This window comes from Condylura cristata, unplaced genomic scaffold (assembly GCF_000260355.1).
Source record: "Condylura cristata isolate star-nosed mole 26May11 unplaced genomic scaffold, ConCri1.0 scaffold00032, whole genome shotgun sequence".
In the NCBI taxonomy this organism is placed as follows: Eukaryota; Metazoa; Chordata; class Mammalia; order Eulipotyphla; family Talpidae; genus Condylura; species Condylura cristata.
Window position 1 is genome coordinate 8,228,435 of NW_004567133.1, and position 18,544 is coordinate 8,246,978.

Sequence of the window (18,544 nt, forward strand, 5' to 3'; positions counted from 1 at the left end):
GGCGGGGTATCTCCGCGAGGGGCGGGGCATCGCCACGAAAGGGGGCGGGGCATCTCCGCGGGAGGCGGGGCATCTCCGCGAGGGGCGGGGCATCGCCACAAAAGGGGGCGGGGCATCGCCACAAAAGGGGGCGGGGCATCGCCACAAAAGGGGGCGGGGCATCTCCGGAAGACAGGCCAGGGCACCAGGGCACAGGAATGGGCACTGCAGTTCCCTACAAGTCCTGGTGTGCCATTCGGATGCACAGAGCAGGGAGCCACTGGGCTGAGGGGTGGAGCTGAGGGGTCCACATGACGCAAAAGTTGGGAGGCTCCAAAGGGTGCCCTTGCTCTGCAGCCTGGCTGGCACCCTGGGAGGAAGGGTGGGAAGGTGTGTTGGAGACAGGCTGCAGAGACACTATAAGAGACACGTGGGCAACACACTAGGGGAGGCGGCGCTCCTGGTCCATGGCAGAAACAGTGGCACAGTGGCGTCTCTGGTGGCGCAGGGGGTTAAGACTTAATGCTATGAAGCTGTCTGCAGCCACTGCAGCACGACTTCGACCCCCGGCCAGGGAGTGACCCACATGGCGCAGCAGACCTCTCCTGTCTCACTGCTGCTCCCCTCAGCAGCGCATTTCAGGAGCCTTGGAGGAGCCTGAAAACAAAGCAGTTCTAGCCCCATGTCTGTCCCTGTCATCCTCAGGCCCCAGAGCTGGCTCTTGGGCTAGTGACAGGCAGACAGTGAGGAACCCAGGACAATCTGATGTTAGGAAGCATGAGGAGGGGGCTGGAGGATTTCACCCAGGACCACCTGGTGGCAGAACGAAGCAGCATCCCCTGCAAAGCTGAGGAAAAGCAGCTCATCTCTCCCTTGAAGTCACCACTTGAATTCCCCAGTTGGCCACACTGGCTAGGAGCTTTAAATGCAAACAGACCTGGGATCAAACTTCAACTCCTCTACTTTCTGGCCAAACAGCCATAGAGAAGTCAGCCAACCTCCCTGGGCCCCAGTTTCCCCATATACAAATGGAGATAAAATACTGATACAGGTAAGAAGCTGGGCCTGGCATGGAGAAGGTCCTTGCTCTTGTGCATTTTATATTCAGAAAGAAAGAGAGAGGCTTTGATGATTTTGTCCAGAGAGCCGCCCCATGCAGGCCCTGCAAGACACCATGGAGAAGCCTTGGCATCTGCAGGCCCTTGTGGGTACGCCCTGGGGGCACTCCATAGTTTCCTGCAGTTTGGTTCACTTTTCTTTCCTTAATTCTTCCATTGGATTGGACTGTCTCAAGCTCCAGGGGAAGCCAGTAGGTTAGACAGGAAAAAGAAATTAAATCAAAGGCTCATTGATCTCCAACGAGAGGGCGAGGGCGTGGGGGCAGGCTCTCGCTCTTCCTCCAGTCCTGGGAGACCCTTTCTCTAGACTGAGACAGATCCAGCAAGGACCACAGAAGCTGGCCTGGGAGCCCAAGCCCAGGCAGCCCTGCGGCCTCCCACAGCTCAGCTCCAGAGGGGAAGGAGGAGCAGACAATAGCACTCGTTACCCGCCATTTCCCTCCCTTCCCAGGCACTTCTCAGCCCAGCAGGCAGCTGATAACTCAGTGGCCTCTGACAGCCAGGAAGCCGCTGTCTCTCCAGCTTCCCATCACCAGGTGTCTGTCTGACTGGCTTGCAGTAGCCATCAGCTTCTGCCCTCATTAGGAGCCCTTTGGTGGGCAGGAAAGATGGTCATTGAAAGGAGCTGTCAGGGTCTCCAGCCAAGGGATGAGGAGGGGGCAGGAGCCCCCAGAGCTCTCACCCCTGGCCCAGACCCAGGTGGGGGGAGGGGCCTTCATTTGCACTGCATACTTAACTGGCCTCCCTCCTGCTCACACCTGGCATCACTGTGGGGAGAAGCTCTGCACGTGTGAGCCCCTGAGGGATGCGCAGACCAAGTCCGTGCAGCCGTCTCTGCCCTCCAGGAAAACAAGACCTCAGTCACACCACGGTGATGCAGACAGATGTAAATCACTCTGCCAGGATGGAGGACTGCGAAATAAAGGCTTGGTTACATCATGCACAAAGCCAGGAAAATTCCAAGTGTTTTCCAGAGCCTGTGTTAGAGCCATTCCAGCTAATTGCATGCAAGTCTTGTACTATGAATGTCAAACTGCACCAGCATCACATAAATGAGCTGTCAGCGGCTTGGTCCGAGTTTCCACAGGAAAGAACCTTTCCCCTCTCTCTGAATAGTGCCTGCTTTGTTACACACACACACACACACACACACACACACCACTCCTGGACAAATGGTTTTTCATTTTGTCTCAAAGCCACAGGTTCCCCCAGCACCCCTAAGAGTACAATGTCCCTCGTACAAAGCGGGTGTTAAGATCTCCACAGGAAGACAGAGCTGGGTGCAAACCCCCACTCTGGCATCAGTGTAGCTGTGTGGCCTTAGCCAAGTCACTCAACCTCTCATAGTTCCAGTCTCCTCTCCTTACAGCATGGGACTAGATTGGTGCCTCTCCTCTCGCAGGGGAGCAAGTAAAATAATGCAAGAAAGCATGCTTGTTAGCACGATGCCTGCTCCCACTTACAAAACAAAATTAAGAGATACCGTCCAAGGCAGAACAAACAAGAGGTGGGGCTGCAGACACACAACTCAGGGGAACGGGGCCATGACGGCTCACACCAATGGGTTCCAGTAACACTATGAGTAAAAGAAGTTGTCACAATAGGGCCTTCCTGGTGGCACAGTGGGTTGAAGCATGGGCCTGCAAAGCTAACACTTCGATCCCAGCCCCGGAGGTGACCACATGGCGCGGCAGACCTCTCCTGACCCGCCTGCTGCTCCCCTCAGCAGTGGACTTTGTCCATCTGCCTGTTCTGCTCCCCACTCTGTCTCACCCCCCTGTACCTCTGGCCTGTACCACATTGCTGTATGCATAAACAAAATCTTTTTTTAAAAAAAGTTGCCATCACAGTCACTGGGCCTTCACTCCCAGGTGATGCCCACGTGCTGGGGCTTGAGAAGTTCCCCCTTAAGAGCAGAGCGGAATCTGGGGCCTTGGAAGTGGCGTCTGTCACCAGCTGGACCCTGTACTCTGGGTATCTGTAGCTTAGGTGACAAGAGTTTAAAGGTACCTGCCACAGTGCTTTGTTTTCTTTCTTGTGCTTCGACATCTGGGCGGTCCTGGGCCTGGACAGCCTGTCATTCTGAGGGTCACCAGCCTCCTCCCCACCCCCCAATTGAGGGCCAGGCCCCAGCCAGTCCCGAGCCCACACCTACGCACCTGCCTGAGGAAGCTCCCACACCCCAGGCCACACCACCCCCCTGCACTGCTGCCTGGTGTCGTGTCCTTCACCCCGAGTCCACTGGCCAGGCCTGAGCCTGCTTCACCTGCCTCGCAGGTCCCTCCAAGTGGGAACCACCAGGGAGGCTCCTACCACGCTTCCTCCCACCCCCTCTGCCTCTGAGAGTCCCGGGTGCTCCCCGACACAGCCCTGCCTGGCCGGATGTGCGTGGGGTGCTCCACCCGGTGTGGCTGCAGTCCCTTAATGTCTCCCACTTTACCAGGGGCACTGAACCTTCAAGAAGCAAAGCACCTGTCCTGCCTGGTCCCCGGGTCAGTGCATGGCGGAGGCAGGACGGACACCCAGCAGTCACTCGCAGATTCCAGCCCCACAGGGAACGTGGGGCAGATATGGTGGAAGGGAAGAATCAGAACAGGCGCCCACCCAACAGCCAGCTGTAAGGGCAGGCAGACAGGGTCCCCATCCCTCACTGGGAGGCCAGGGCTGTTTGACGCCGCTGCTCTCCCTGCCTGGCAGGCATGGTGCCTGGTGGTGCAGGAGGACAAGCTGAGAGTGCGTGGCCTGCCCGGTGGACATAGGAGCTGCCCGCTAAGGGCTAGGACACACCCAGTTCTGTTAGGAGTGCCCCACCTATTTGCTGTCATCTGGCCAGCATGGCTTCCACAGCGCTTTCTGCATCCCCAGATGGCTGTAGCCTGTGCCACTAACTGCAAGTATTTGCTGCCTCACTGTTCACCTGCCATTGTTAGGCAGAAGCAGGGGCCAGGAGACCAGGTGCTGTGACTTGGGCAGGTGTAAGCAATGCCCAGCACACTGGGTTGAGGCACCCCAGGAACTGCTGTGGAAAAAATGGGGGGGGGGGGAGCCAGAGCTGAGCCCGGCTCCCCCCCTGTGATGGCAGACTGTGTTGGTCCGTTGGTAGCTGGGTCTGGGGCTAGCCCAGGGCAGGTAGGTTCCGCACCCATCCTGGCTCGACAATCTGACTCACAATCTGACCCGGAGCTTCAGGACTGCTGCAGAGGGCCGAGGCCCACCTGTGGCTGCCCCTGCGGAAGCAGCTCGTGGTGGCGCCTGCCCTCTAGTGGGGGAAGACGGAACCTCCAGCTTCTCCAGGGCTGGCACAGCAAGGGCTGTGGGATTGCAGCCTGCGTGCAAACCACCTGCGGGTTTGTTGAAATGCAGGTTCTGATTCAGCAGGTCTGGGCAGAACCTGAGACTCTGCATTCCCGACCAGCTCCCAGGCGATGCCGATGTGCTGGTCCACAGACCAAGAATTTCTCAAGTGTGAGCGTCCACCTCCCTCACTACTCCTGAGCATCTGAGGCCACGCGGCATGGAGCTCACCTGAAAGCACCAGTCTCTACCTGGAGGCAGAATGGGGAGCCAGGGGGATGCAGAGGTGAGCATGGGCTGCCAGGCAAGAACCCAAAACAGGACACTCTTCTTAGGACACCGTTGAGGGCGGTACTTGAAGGGATGGGGGGGGGGGGATGGGCACAAACACCAGGAGTCTGAGCCCACTTGGCTGAAGTCCTCTGAGCCACAAACACCCTGTCGCCGACATCGCCTCTCACTGCTCACTGCTATTCCATGGTGACCTGGACTTAAACTAACTTCATATTAACTTTCCTATTCCTCCTTAGAGAGTCTTCTGTTTTCTATTAATCAAAAGTGATACGTTGCTTGCCACCAGGGAACAACTCCTGACACATACAGAGGTGACCCCGCCACCTGCTCTGTCCCTGCTTCCCCGTTCTGAGATCCCAGTGTTTTCAGCCAGTGCCTGCCTTTCCACACCTTTCTTCCCACCCTTATAAAAATATACAAACACAGCTTCACACATAGCAAGTGTCTGGAGAGGCTGCTCATTTCTTCGAAATGAGATCATACTAAATATAATTTTATGCAACGTAATACTCGCATTTGATAATACATCAACGTTCCTAGGGAGGAATATTATTCTTACTACTTTTGGGTGAGTAGCACTTTTTTTATGATATTTATTGTTATTACCATTATTATTTTGTGATTGCATTTTGCATTATTTTATGATTGCATTTTGTCTCTTCTATGGTACAAGGACAACAATTGTATTTTTACTAAATTTTAAGTATTTTATATATATTGTAAGTCACATCTACCACACTTTCACATCATCTTACCAAAATGCCCAAAGCACCTTATAAAATAAGACTGTCTCTCTGAATATTTTTGCAAAGCTTAGATCAAAGAACTTTGCGAAGTTAAAATCGAAAGTTCTCTTGAACTTCAATTTTAAGAACTGTACTTGTAAGAGGAGGCTCACGGAAGAAAATGGAACCATCTAGATAACAAGACTTGACAGCACGCACTATTAGTTTCTTAGCATTTGTTGAAACCTACATATGAAAAAAATTAAGTTAGTTTGGTTTGCAAGAAATATGGCCACACACCATGAAAACTGAAACTCTAAAACAGGTTGCTGATGCCAGAGGTAAAAGAATTTTACCTCTGATGAACCTGGTCTTTTGAACTTTGGTTCTAACCACTCACAACACGAGAGCTATTCGGTAAGTTAAGTGCTCTTTCTAAAACATCTGTAAAATACAGATAACAGGAGTGCCTAACAGTGGCCCTATGAGAATAAAATGATGTAATGTAGTATAAATTGCCTATCATATTGGCAAATACACACCAACACACGTCCCTCAAAGATGTTCCTCTAGACCAGGGAATGGGAAATCTCTTCAGTAAGTACCAGAGAGTAGGTGAACTCACCATTGTATCGTAAAAGAAGTCATAGAAATATATGACTTCAAAAACATGTCAATAGCTACATGCCAATAAAACTTTATTTATAAAAACAGAGATCCAGCCCAATTTGGCCAACAAGTCATAATTGACCAACTCTTCCCTAGTCTACGCCAACTGCCATAGCTCTAACCCACTGGTCTTCCAGTTGATTTTTGTTTTTTCGAAATTTTATTATCAAAACTTTTAATATCATCAAAGTGGGATTAGCATAAAGTGGGATATCCATAAAGAGTTTAACTTACAATTGTACAGTCCAATAAATCTGTACAAAGTGAACATGCATGTGCAGCCAGTTGCCAAATCAGAAATACAGAAAGTGACCAGCTCCCCAGAAGCCCACCGTCCACCCGAATTCACTGTTTCAGCAACTTTACAATATCCCAACAGTGGATATTCCCAACTCAGGCAGATTCTAATTACTGCAAAGAAAACAGGCTTGTTCTGGACTTTATTCCCTTGCATGCCCGCATTGTACTCCAACAGGACAGATTCCCACAGGGAGATCTGGGAGCCAAAGTGTGTCCTGAGGTCTGCGTAAGTCAGTGGTCACTGCCGGGCATTGTCCCAGAGGCTGTACCACGCCACAGCTCTGCAGGCCGGACAGCGGCCCCTTTGATGCATTAGAAACAGGGGCTGGGTACCCTCAACAGCCCGAGGTTTGGAGGTCTCAGATCCTCATAAGACTTCAGGAAAAAAGAGGGAGAGCACTGAGTGGAAAGCCTCAGCTCCCTTCACCTCCCGCGGTCAGCTTCACCTCCCCTGCCGGCCACCTGCCGCGTCCCCCAGTCGAAAGGACTTTGAGGGGAGCGGGCCAAGGGCTCCCCCCAGTGCCCGCCTCGGGGAATGCAGGCAACTGTCTGCGCCACAGCGGGAAAGGAGAAGCAGCTCAGGGGCAGGAGATTCGATTGAACTCAGCTTCTTCGTCCCACAAACACTGGAGAGGAGCGAAATGTGGGTGCCTCGCCAAGTGTGTTTATTGGGAAGTTGCTCTCCAATGACTACTACACAATGAAGTGTTTTAAGACACCTATTAAAATGCACTGCAATCTCTTAAAAAATAATCTATTGGCTGTGGTAGAGTAGTCGCGCCAAGTCGTGGGAACACCTGGACGTGGGCGCGGGGCGCGGCTGCCTGCCGCAGGCCGCATCAGAAAAGAGGACGCACTTGATGCGGCCACAGAGCGCATGCACCTGTCAGCCCTCAGCCAGCATACACCTGGCTGTGTGCGCCTCCTGGAGGTGTTTTACCTACAAAGTAAAAAAAAAAAAAAAAATCCTAGAAATAAGTTTTGAGTTCTAGTTGAGCTGCATGCTGAAGTGTTCGGCGGGACCTGAACTGGTGTCCTCAATTTACTTTGAAGTGTGTTAAAAATAAAGCGATGAGGCCCTCCCTGGGGTCGCAACGGGTAGGACGCAGCAAGCTCGCTGCAGCCGCTAGTGCAAGTTCGATCCCCAGCCCCGGAGCTGACCCACATGGCGTGGCAGACCTCTCCTGACCCGCCCGCTGCTCCCCTCAGCAGCGCACTTCGTCGATCTGCCTGTTCTGCTCCCCACTCTGACTATGGTGAACCCTCTCACTTCCCCTACACCTCTGGCCTGTACCCCAGTTCTGTATGCAGAAATAAATAAATCTTAAAAAAAAAAATAAGGTGATGAATGGGCAGCGCGGTGGTGGCGCAAAGAGGCTAGAGTAGAAGTATCAATAGCAGGATCCTGCTGGTGGGTAAATGAGTGCTCGCTGCAAATTAAGTTTGTAGCATGTTGGGAGTTTTTCATAACGAAACATGGGGTGAAGCACTAACCAGTATGTGCACCGGTACAGGGGCAATAGCCCCGACCCTCTGATGTGGGCTCGGGAGTTACTTCCTTTCTCTGGGGTTCAGTGACCCAGAATTGGTGGAGGGGAGCTGCCAGCTGTCCATCCAGGGATCTGAGGGTGCTGTGCTTCCACTCTGCTCTGCAATTCTGGGCGTCTCAAAGGGAGTCTTGGGGAGGGAATGGTTTTGAAGGGACAGACTGCCCCCTGGTGGGCATGAGTGGCCTAGCTTTATATCCCCCCAATTGATGCATCGCTGGGAAATGTTTTAAGATCGAAGTCCATCTGGATTTTTCTTCATTACATTGTTGGGGAATTGGCAAGACTCCAGCTTGTGACATCCATCCAAGCAAAGAGACGTGTCTTGTCCCATGCTGGATCCCATGGGCCCAGAAAATGCTTCACAAACAAGCAGCTGACAACCAATGTTGCTGAATGAATAAGCGAGCGACTGGGCGAGCAAGTGAATCCAGGGGAAAGCAGCCTGCAGCGAGCGCGTGGAGAAGGGAAGCCACACTCCGCCACTGTCCCCCTGCGCTGTCACTCCCGGTGAGACACACGGGCTCACTCCAGACCCCCACCATTTACTATGCGACTCTGTGCCTCAGTGTCCTCACCTGTAAAATGGACGTAGTAGTAATACCTGTGGCAGAGGACAGCTATGAAAATTAATGAACTGACCTACATAAAGCACCCGAAATGAAATACATGCTCGATAAACACAGGTACTCTCACTTTCCTCACTGACCCTCCACAAAGCACACTCTTCCAGGTAAATCCTCCACACCTCGCTGACACAACTCGGCCCTGACTCCCCTCAGGAGGCTTTAGCTGCCCCCACAGTTCTATCACACCCCTCCCCTACTGCAGCATCACTGCCACATCTATCTGCCCAGCCAGGCTGTGAAACCCTGAGGGTGGAAATTAGACCTCATTTATCACTGGGTCCACTCAGGCCTTATGAATGAATGAATGGATGAATGGATGATGAATGAACGAACATGTCTGCTTACCAAGCCTGTTTCCCCTTCCCACCTAGAACATAACATATTTCTCACACAGGAAACAGCTCGTCACTCCAAATGGCCCCACTCCCCCCAGTACAGGGCACCCTCAGCCAGCCTCCTGTCTTCTGGTCTTGTCCTGCCATATTGGTTGTAGAAGGAAGACACTGGACCATCCAGGTGAAGCCTGCTCAGAGGTGTTCCTGTACTATCTCCCCCTCATTAGGGTCCCCGTGAAGACAAATACCTTCACAGCCTTGAACTAGTCCCTTAAGTAACGAGAGAAGTCCAGAGCCTTCCATCAGTCTCCATTCTCCTAAGAGCACTTTCAAAGCCTCCTGCAGAAACTAGAATTTAGGTAGATACAATTTTCAATGCTCCCACTGCCTGTCTAGAATTTATATCTCTTGGGCATTCTTCTTCCTTTGATCTTGGGGAGGACATAATACTACAAAATTTGGAGTATCAGAGTCTCGTCTCGCTGGGGAATGCTGCAGGCCCCACAACACAAAGCGATGGTAAGACGCTGTTTACCCTCCGAGGCCGGAGACACAGCAAAACAATTGCTCCTTTTGCTTTTTTGTAGGGAGAGGCCCAACTTTTAGGAGAAACAATAACAGAAATAAATACAGAGATGGTGAAGGTGTGAGGAGCTGTAATGTCAAGGGGAGTGTAAGTAACGGGGCTGGTTATTATGTTGACAGGGAAATACTGGATTGAGGGGGGCTGTAGGTGTAAGCGCAAACTTGGGCTCTGGCCACTGTGCTGCCTGCCCCGTAACATCACCGGGCATCATGATGCCTGTGTGGTTTCCTAAGATTTTGTAAGTCTCTGCTCTGTGTCCTTTCTTTCTCCAAAGTCCCAGTCCTAGTAATACCTGCTATTGAGCTTCGACCTGGTCTTTCAGATTGTCTGTGTGACCGTGGGTGAACTTCAGCTCCTGCCTTCAGACGGCTCTGCCCTGGAACCATACTGAACCTGGTTCAGTATCTATCCGCCTTTCTCCTGGCAGTTTCACTCACACCCATGCTCCCTGGTTCCACAAATGTGCAGTGATGCCCCTCATACTAGAAGCTGGGGGACATGTGGTGAGCCAGAACCATGGGAAATGCAGACAGTAACCAACCCCGACACAAAACCTCATCAACCCAAGTTCATCAATCCAGGGAAGCCAGATGTCTACAATAGGAGGTCAGGAGATACCTTCCTGGTGGTGAAAACGAGCTGAGCTATAGGAAGAAGAAGAGTGAACGCCTGGAAGAGGAGAAGGCACCGATGAGGGTGGCAGACGCCCTTGGAGGGGGCAGCCTGGGGAGGACTGCAAGGGAGGGCGGGGGCAGAGAAGAGACACCGAGACCGCCACGCTGGTTCCATCTGTCCTGGCACAGTGAGAACCACTGCTGGGCTTCTAGAGGGAGTAAGACTGATCCCAATTCCATTTGGCCCTGGACGGCCAGACCCCTGATGGCAGATGTTAAGTCTGGACCACAGAGGATTCTGGCCCTTTCAGGAACAGCTGCAGCACGGTGGGGTTCCCGGAGGGCAGGTGCCATTCAGAGCACACCCCAGAGCTCTGGGCACACCCACACTCCAATGCATCCCCACTAATGGTGGGTAGAGAGACATGGTTCAACAGACGCCCCCAGCCGACTTCAGTGGGGCCAGGTCTCCTCTCAGGTCTGCTGCGGGGGTCAAGCTGGAGTCCAGCAGGAACGCGGAAGGATGTTTGTGAGAACAGACGGATTCCCAGAGTCAGGCCTGGAATGCCCCTCTCCATCCTGGCCAACACCCAGCGCAGCTGCTGTCACGTGGGCTCTCAGTGGCTCACCACGGTCCAGGCCTTCACCCTGAGCCACGCCAAGGCCACTCCCAGCCGCGGCAAAGTCCTGCCAGCTCAGCCGCTCACGGGGCCCACAGAGCGGGGCTTAAGACAGCAGACACTGCTCCTCACAGTCCCCAGGGGCAAGTCCAACCCACAGGCCTGCCGGCTCCCTTCCTGGGCGTGGCATCCTCGCCACCACCCTCCCCCCCAGCCTCAGCGCCACCTTCTCACCACCCTCTTGCCGTGGCCTGGCTGGCAGAGAGCACCATCTCTTTCTGCAGCTCTTCGCATGAAGCCACAAGTCCCGCCACGAGTCTCGGCGTGTGGCTCCGTCCCAAAGGCACCGTTCCCCACACACGTGACATGGGGGTGAGGGCTGCAATGCAGGCACTTGGCGGGGGGACACATAATGCAGACGAACCCCGACAGACCAGCCCTCCCCCGGGCTCTGTGCGGTGAGGCGTTTTCCAGAACCCTCCGCAAGGATCAGCCCGAGGCCCTTCTTCAGCAGAGACCACACTCTGGCTGCGCTGTTCACGGCTCTGTCCTCACTCCTCCCCACCAGTGATCAGCCCCAATAAATCACTTGAACAAAAATCTCCATCTCAGCTCTATTTTTGGAGAACTGCAATCAAAGCATCAGCTCCTGCCATCATCAATCAATCAATAAGCCAAGGCCAAGTGCTGACACTGCCCGCCTGGTGCAGGAGCCATGGTGAGGCGCGGTGACCTCCGGCCCGAGGCCCGGCGGCTCCACCTGTTCTGCAGGAGACACCCCAGGCTTGTGGCTCAGCCTCGCAGAGCGGCAGTGAGGCAAGAGTCCGGGGCCCTCACTACGAGGGAGCGACGGCACCCCCTCCAGAAGGGACCCCTCTCAGAGCAACGGGGAGGCACTGAGTTCGAGCAAAACGCTGCTAACCATTTAATGAGCACGCCGTGAGTCTGCCCCAACCTTCAAAGCCCACTCGCCCCTTCCTCCTTGTTATGGGTTGAATCATCCCCCCAAAAATACATGATCAAGTCCTGTCTGTGAACATGACCCTGTTTGGAAAGAAGTTGTTTGCAGAGGTAATCAAGTTAAGATGAGTTCAAACTAGATCAGCAGTGGGGGGCGGGGGGAGCCTAATGAGTGCTGATAAGAGCAGGAACTGAGGACACAGACACGCATGGACCAGAGAGGCAGAGACTACACAGCAGCGCTTGCAGGTAACCACCATGGGAGAGGAGACCCGGGCTCACGCCCCCCAGAGCTCTCCGGAAGGCAGCAAGCCTGCCAGCACGTGACTTTCAAGCCTTCAGGAACAGCCATTGTTTGAACCCTAAGACCATGCTCGTCTGTTCCCCCTCTTTGCAGGATGCTCTAGAGCTGCCTGAGATCAGCAGTGTGAGATCCAGCTGTAACAGGACCTGTGATGGGAAGAGACTGACCTGGAAATGAAGGGACAGCGTATTGTACCACACAGGACACCAACTCCCCAAGAAAGGCCCATACAAGGTAAAACTTAGCTAAATCACAGAGGGGATGAATAGGCTGGAGGGGTGAGTAGGTAACCTCGTACTGTCCAAGGAATTGGGTGACAGCATGGGAGATGTCTAGGCCATCTAGGAGTAGACAGATAATCCTACTAAACTCACTAGAGTTGGCTAAAAATAAATTTAATCAAGGCCATGCTTTTATGTGTCTTCACCATAATTGCCACAGGAAAACGTAAACGTTGGCTGTTTTATCAATATCACTCGTGGTGTGCGCTCCTGGGAGGCTAATTCATCTGAGCCCTATCATATTCACATAAGACAAGGTTAGTAGCTATTTCACGAGGTTGTTGTGAAGAGTGAAGGGGATAACTTAGAAGGTTTTGAGTTCCAAGACAAGCCAGCAGCTGCACTAACAAATTTCAGCTAGTGTCGTTCCCAGAGACGGACGCTAGAGGGCAGCAGGGTCTCATTTTTGCCCCTCCAGCCAAGTGAGGAAAAGCGTTTTCCAGAACCTGCCACTGTGGACCCTTCCTGGAGTTCCCAAGCATCCCACCCGGACAACGTCCCCGCTCGCCTTCCTTCCAGCAGATAGAGCAACTCAGTGTTTCCTGAAAGTTCCGTGAGTATCATGAGCGCAGTTAAAAAAAAAAAAAAGGGATTCTATTTACAGGGATATTTTACCACTTTTTTATGGTCTAGTAAAGTCCCTCTTAGCACAGGGATCAGCCCATCAGAGCTGCTAAACCGTTCTGGGCCTCAAGCACATCCCACTTTTTGCAAAATCAATCGCTTCCGTGGCTTTCTAAGCTGCTTTCCTAAGCTATAAAGTTTCCTAAGAACTTCCTTACAGCAGTCAGTTACAACACCTGCAGCAACCTCCCCAAAAGCTTGTCACTTTGTCATCCACTTCAGCGTTGGCTTTGCAGTAGCCTGACATCTGGGTGTGCTCCAGCGGATTTCCATGTTGCTGGACCTTGGCCTTTTAGAGCCAAGTGTGTCTTGCACGCTGCCTGACAGGCGCACAGCCCTCCTCCCTGGGCCCCTGGGCCCGCTGCCCCGTCCAGCAGGAAGACGGGTGATACTCCCGTTATTATGGCCTATTATGGAGTGTAAAGGGTTAGAGAGCAATGTAACAGGCCGCCACAGCACCGTGAGGTTTAAGAAAGAAATGTTTCAGAGATATGGGAGACCCCAGGAACAACTCTGGCACCCCCCCGCCCTCACATCCCTCCTCCTCTCCAAGACTAAATTCCCCAAATTTAGCTTTTATCATCAGTACTCTATTTTTCTCACTAGGAAAGACCAAGTCTTCCTTCTCCGCAGTCCTTCGGTGGAAACAGACTCAGCAAAAGAGTGGGGAAGGGTGTCAAGGGACCGGGGTGGGGAGCCGCGCAGAAGTCGGACTGAACGGTGCCCTGGGGGAGCTCCACCCGATAGGCGAGAATGGGGGGCTACAGCCGGGAGGCCCGGAACCCGCCCGTGGCAGCCCCGCCCACCTCCAGCCCTTCCCCGGCGCAGGAGCCCCGGCGCCACCTACCGACGACGATGAGAACTTCCCTCTCGATGTGCGCCTGGATGTAGATGCGGCCGCGGCGCTCCGTGTGGTCCGTGCCGCAGAGGCTGGGGACATTCATCACGCAGCGCTTGTGGACGTTCATCATGCAGGCTGTGAGGGCGGATGGGGGGGGGGGGGTCAGGCGGCCACCTGTTCCCCTCCTTCCTTCCAGATTGCGACCTCCCAGGCGGCCCAGCCAGCTCACCCTGCCTGGCCCCCACCAGTGTGGTGGGGGGCCTCAACTCCTCCGCCAGGCCCTGCTGCACCTCCCCATCCTCCTGGAAGGCTGTGGGTACACTCCACATCCCCAAAGCTTCTCCAGCCAGTCACCAGCCTTGATGCTGCTGGCAGCAGTAACCCTCGGGAGGCAAGTCCAGCCGCCAGAGTTGCCAAAGTTTGCCAAGATAAGAATCCCAATCTGTGACATCTCCAGACTTTTAAATAGTGCCAGCTAATAGGTTTGGTTCTCCGGAGAAAGTTGGGGAGAGAATGAGAGACAGGCAGCAGGGGTGGGGTCACACTCGTGACCCTCCTGGGTTGTGTGAATTGTGACAGAGCTGAGTCTCTGCACACCCATATCAGCCGTGAGCCACCCTGGACAGGGCATCACCTTGGGCCACTCCACAGCAGTCCGTAAGCTGCCAGAGGGCGTGGGGCCCTCAAAGGATCTGACCGTATTTCCATAGTAGCCACTATAACTAGCTGCAAGAAAAAAGTCAGACCCAAGGTAAGAGAAAACGAAACATGTCTGCACACAGAAGCTGCCCCTTTGGGGTCTCTTGTGAAGATGTTCTCCCTCCGCCTAGTCCTCCCAGCGTATCTGCTGGTCGCGATGGTGCTCGACAACTCTCCGTCTTTTGGCACCAAGGCTGCCCCGGGAAGGCCTGCCCGGGGCCCAGTCTTCTGCTGGGGGCCCTCGCTCCGGTTTGAGAAGCCAGGATGAGAAGCCAGGAGAGACGCTGTGTCCCCCTGGGTGGGGACTGCTGAGGGACCCCTGCTGAGCCACCCAGGGCCCAGGGAGCAACAGGTCAATTACAAAACAAAACGAGTTGTGGGAGAGCAGGGAGGTGAGAGAGGCTAGGGGAGCCCCTGAGCGCCCTGAGCGCCCCGCTCACCCCAGCCCCCCCACCACCACCCACGCCTGCGCTCCAGGCAGGGCCTCACCCGCGTGTGTGCCGAGGGCGGGGCCCCGGGGCGCTGCTCCCTCTGGCCCGCACACCCGTGTCTCCACGCCTCTGGGCCTGCTGCTGTCTGTCCACACTGTCCCGCACTGCTGTGTGGCTCTTCTGTCTCTGCTCTTGCATGTCCTTCCCTGCTCACTGCCATGCTGCTCTGAGTGGGCCTCGCTCCCGGCTCCTGTCCTGTCTCTCTCTCCGTCTCATCGGTGTCTCTCCACGCATGCCTCTGCCTCGCTGTCTCTGTCTCTCTGTGCCTCTCACTGTCACTGCCAATCATCCAGTCTGCTGGTCTCCTGTCCCCCTTCCCGAGTCTCTGTCTCAGTGAGCCCCATTGTAGCTTTCACCCCCTCACTGCACCCTACATGTGGGTACATGGGCGTCTGACTGTCCCTCGGCACCTGTCTCCGGCCTCTCACTCCTTCATAGGCCTTTAATCACTGTCACCCTTTGAGTGTCTCTCTGTGTCCGGGCCTCAGGACCTGTGTCAGGGACAGTTCCGGCCTTGAGGCTGCTCCACCTTCTGCACCAGCTCGAAGCATCAGCTCAGCAAGCCCCATCTCTGCAGGCCCAGGCCCTCTGCAGCATGGTTCTCCAACATGCTCACGCTCCTGTCCCACAGACCGTATTTATGTGCTAAATAAGGAGGAATCACAACCCAGCTCCCTTTCCCAGCCTGTGTAGACTCCAGCTCTGTCCTTCATAAATCTGCGGGTCTTCCCGACGTAGAGGCCGCGACCGGACTGTGTCGATGTTGAAAACAGCTGTGTGCATGACTGAGCAAAGGCCCCAACCTGCCTGTGCCTCCCTGTGGCCACGCGGACACTGTCCCCTCCCACACAGCCCTCGAACCTTGCTATGTGACCTGCTCCACTGCCTGGGACTGGTGTTCTTGAAACATTCAGATTCATGCAACCTCCCGTGGGCAAGCACAGGCTAGCCTGCTCAAGACAGACGCCCAGCCCGTCATCGCATCACCCAGATGACAGCCGCCATCCTGCAGACCCATGGGTGAGCCCCAAGCCGACTGCTAACCCACCACGGACGCACAAGTAAGCCCAGCCCTGACCCAGAGCACCACCTTGCAGCATCATGAGCTGAGCGGTGGCTGTCTGGCCACCGCAGTTGAGGCGACACGATTATTACTTGGGAAAATGCGCTGCAACACTGGATCCCAGCCCCGAGGACTCAGCCCTGCCTGAGGCTCCCCGGCCGTCGGCAGGGGCTGGGCGCAGAGGTACTTACTGTCGCATTTCATCCCCTGGTGGATGAGTCCATACAGCAGTGACCCACAGTGGTCACAAAACGTGGGGCTGGAGTAGGTGTGGATCTTGAACTTGTGTTTGCTCCGGGGGTCCTAAGGCCAAAAGAAGCAAACAACAGAGGTGGTGTGAGCAGGCACGCCGAGGAGTCACACCAAGTGAGCAGCCTGGGAACGGAACTCAGCCACCAGGTAATCCCCCCTGTCAGGACCATCACCAGAGCCCTGAGCTCAGACTCAGTGGCTGAGCTGTTGGGGGGCACTGTGTTCTCCACCCCCACCCCTTAGACGGGGCCACCCTGGACTAGCTGCTGGGAGCCAGGAGCAGAGCTGAGCGGCCATAAAGGGCTCTTGCTTCTCTGGCTCTGACTGGCACCCAGAGGCTGGGGGCACACAAGGAGACGCGTGGGTGAGAGGCCCGTGCCGTGGCTATTTTTGACAGAGTGGCAGCCGTTATCTTGATTTGTACTTTTCCTTTGCTCCTTTTGTCTCAAATTTGCTTTACCCCTTCTGGTCCCCTGCCAGAGGTGTCTCACTTGTGGTACACTTTGGGGCTGACCCTGTTAGGCTGGGCATTAGCCCCCAAGGGGATGGGTGGCTTGGGGGTCTTCACTGGCAAACTTATTCGGAATATCTTCTCTTCCCTCTCTGCACACTAATTCTATTAAAGATCTTTCACACCAAGAGTCTGCTCCCTTTGACTTCATACAGAAGACAGCAGGACCCCGTATTAGAGCATGAAGCTTTTAACAGTCTGGGGGTCTCTGGGTGCTAACAGAATGAACAAATGATTAAGACAACCAATGGCCCTGTCTCAGCCCCAGCCACTCACTCCCTGTGGCTGCAAATGTTCTACCTGAGGCCCCAACCCGCTGGCTCCTGCCTGCAGCGAGGACTCCAGACACGTCCATTACGCAGGTCTCCTTGCTGCAACTTCTCCCCGCTTCATCCTCTGAGCAAGCGTGCGGAGAGATCCAAAGCCCAAGTCCACCTCACCCAGAGGCCACTTGCCCTAGGACAGAATTCATCCCCCAGCCCAATGAGAGCCTGCAGGTGATGGCAGAGACAGCCCCGCTCTCCCCTTTAGTAGCTGAACCCTTGAGTTTGAACAGAGCATGGCCACCAAGTGGAGACCCATTGCCCAGCTGCCCGTGCACCGGGTTGTGGCCACGGGGCTGAGCTCTGACCAACAGGGTGTGTGTGCTTCAAGTGATCCACTGAAAGGGGCATGTATGAGCCCCGGCCCCGGCCCCGGCCCCTCCCGCTCAATGGGAAGATGGCGGGCAATGGAAACAACCACCTTGGACCCAAACTCGGGGCCATGCGTCCAAAGGATAAAACCACCTTACCAGCCATGGGTTTTGTCTCTGTGGACTGAAAAACCAACCCTGTGTCTTGTTTAAGTCACTATATTTGGGGGGACTACTTGTTATAACAGCTTACCCACTTCCCTAGCTAACACAGATACCCTCCATGACCTGCAGAGCACTGCTGTAGCGAAAGGCTCCCACTTCGGAGCACTCCTGCTTGGGTTTTTCTCAGCTGCATGACTTTAGGCAAATTAAATGAATTCACCCTTGGAGAGATCGTAGCACCTCCTGGAACGCAGTCAGTGGTACCCGCTTTTTCATTACTGCCACTACGCCGCCCCTCCCCCCGCCACATGATCCTCAACTCAGCCCTGAACAAAGACTCTGTTCTCAGCGCACGGGGCTCATTCATATCCCCAAATACGCCATATTCTTGCACGACCTTCTGCTCGTTTTCTTCCTTTCTTCAAGAGTGGCTCTTCCACTACTGACTCCAAAATCCTACTTTTCCAGTCCAATCCCAAAGTCTGTGAAATGGTATTACAGATGTTAAGAAGAGGCCTTAAGCTCCAACCCAGGGCTGATCCAATGTACTGGTCTTGCTCCAGACTGCCCATCTCTTTCCTCATCCCTTCATCTACTCACATGAAATTAATGCAGAAGGCATCTGAAGGCATTTTGAAGGCTCAAAATGTATATTCTCATAACAGAGACAGAAAGTAAACCAGTAAGCAAAGAAACAGACATTATAGGTAGGCATTATTTAATAAGCCATTAAAGAAATGAGTAGTCATTAAAGCAATGAGTGTTTCTCTCTACGAAGTATTTTCAAAACATGAGAGCAATCCACATACCACTGGAATGCCTAAAATTTTAGAAACCTGACACTGGAAATCCCAAGTGCTGGAAAGGGAGGGTGTATGCACACTGGGTAATGTTGGAGGGAGTGCAGCATGGCAGAGAACATTTGCTTCTTACAAAGTTAAATATACCCTTATAATCAGTCAGTGACCCAGTGATCATGGTTCTAAGTGTGAAATGAAAACACAGCCCT

The 18,544-nt window shown here is 54.0% G+C and overlaps 1 protein-coding gene across 2 annotated transcripts in view; it reads right to left on the reverse strand.

Annotated features, from left to right (window-relative positions):
- PRKCB (protein kinase C, beta) overlaps positions 1–18,544 on the reverse strand; it is a 281,444-nt gene that overhangs the window by 117,344 nt on the left and 145,556 nt on the right. For both annotated transcript variants that reach the window (XM_004692061.2, XM_004692060.2), the window contains exons 4-5: positions 16,165–16,276; positions 13,727–13,855 (exon numbers count right to left, since the gene is read on the reverse strand). In XM_004692061.2, coding sequence (XP_004692118.1) covers positions 13,727–13,855; positions 16,165–16,276 — 241 coding nt within the window. The remainder of the gene's footprint in view (positions 1–13,726; positions 13,856–16,164; positions 16,277–18,544) is intronic.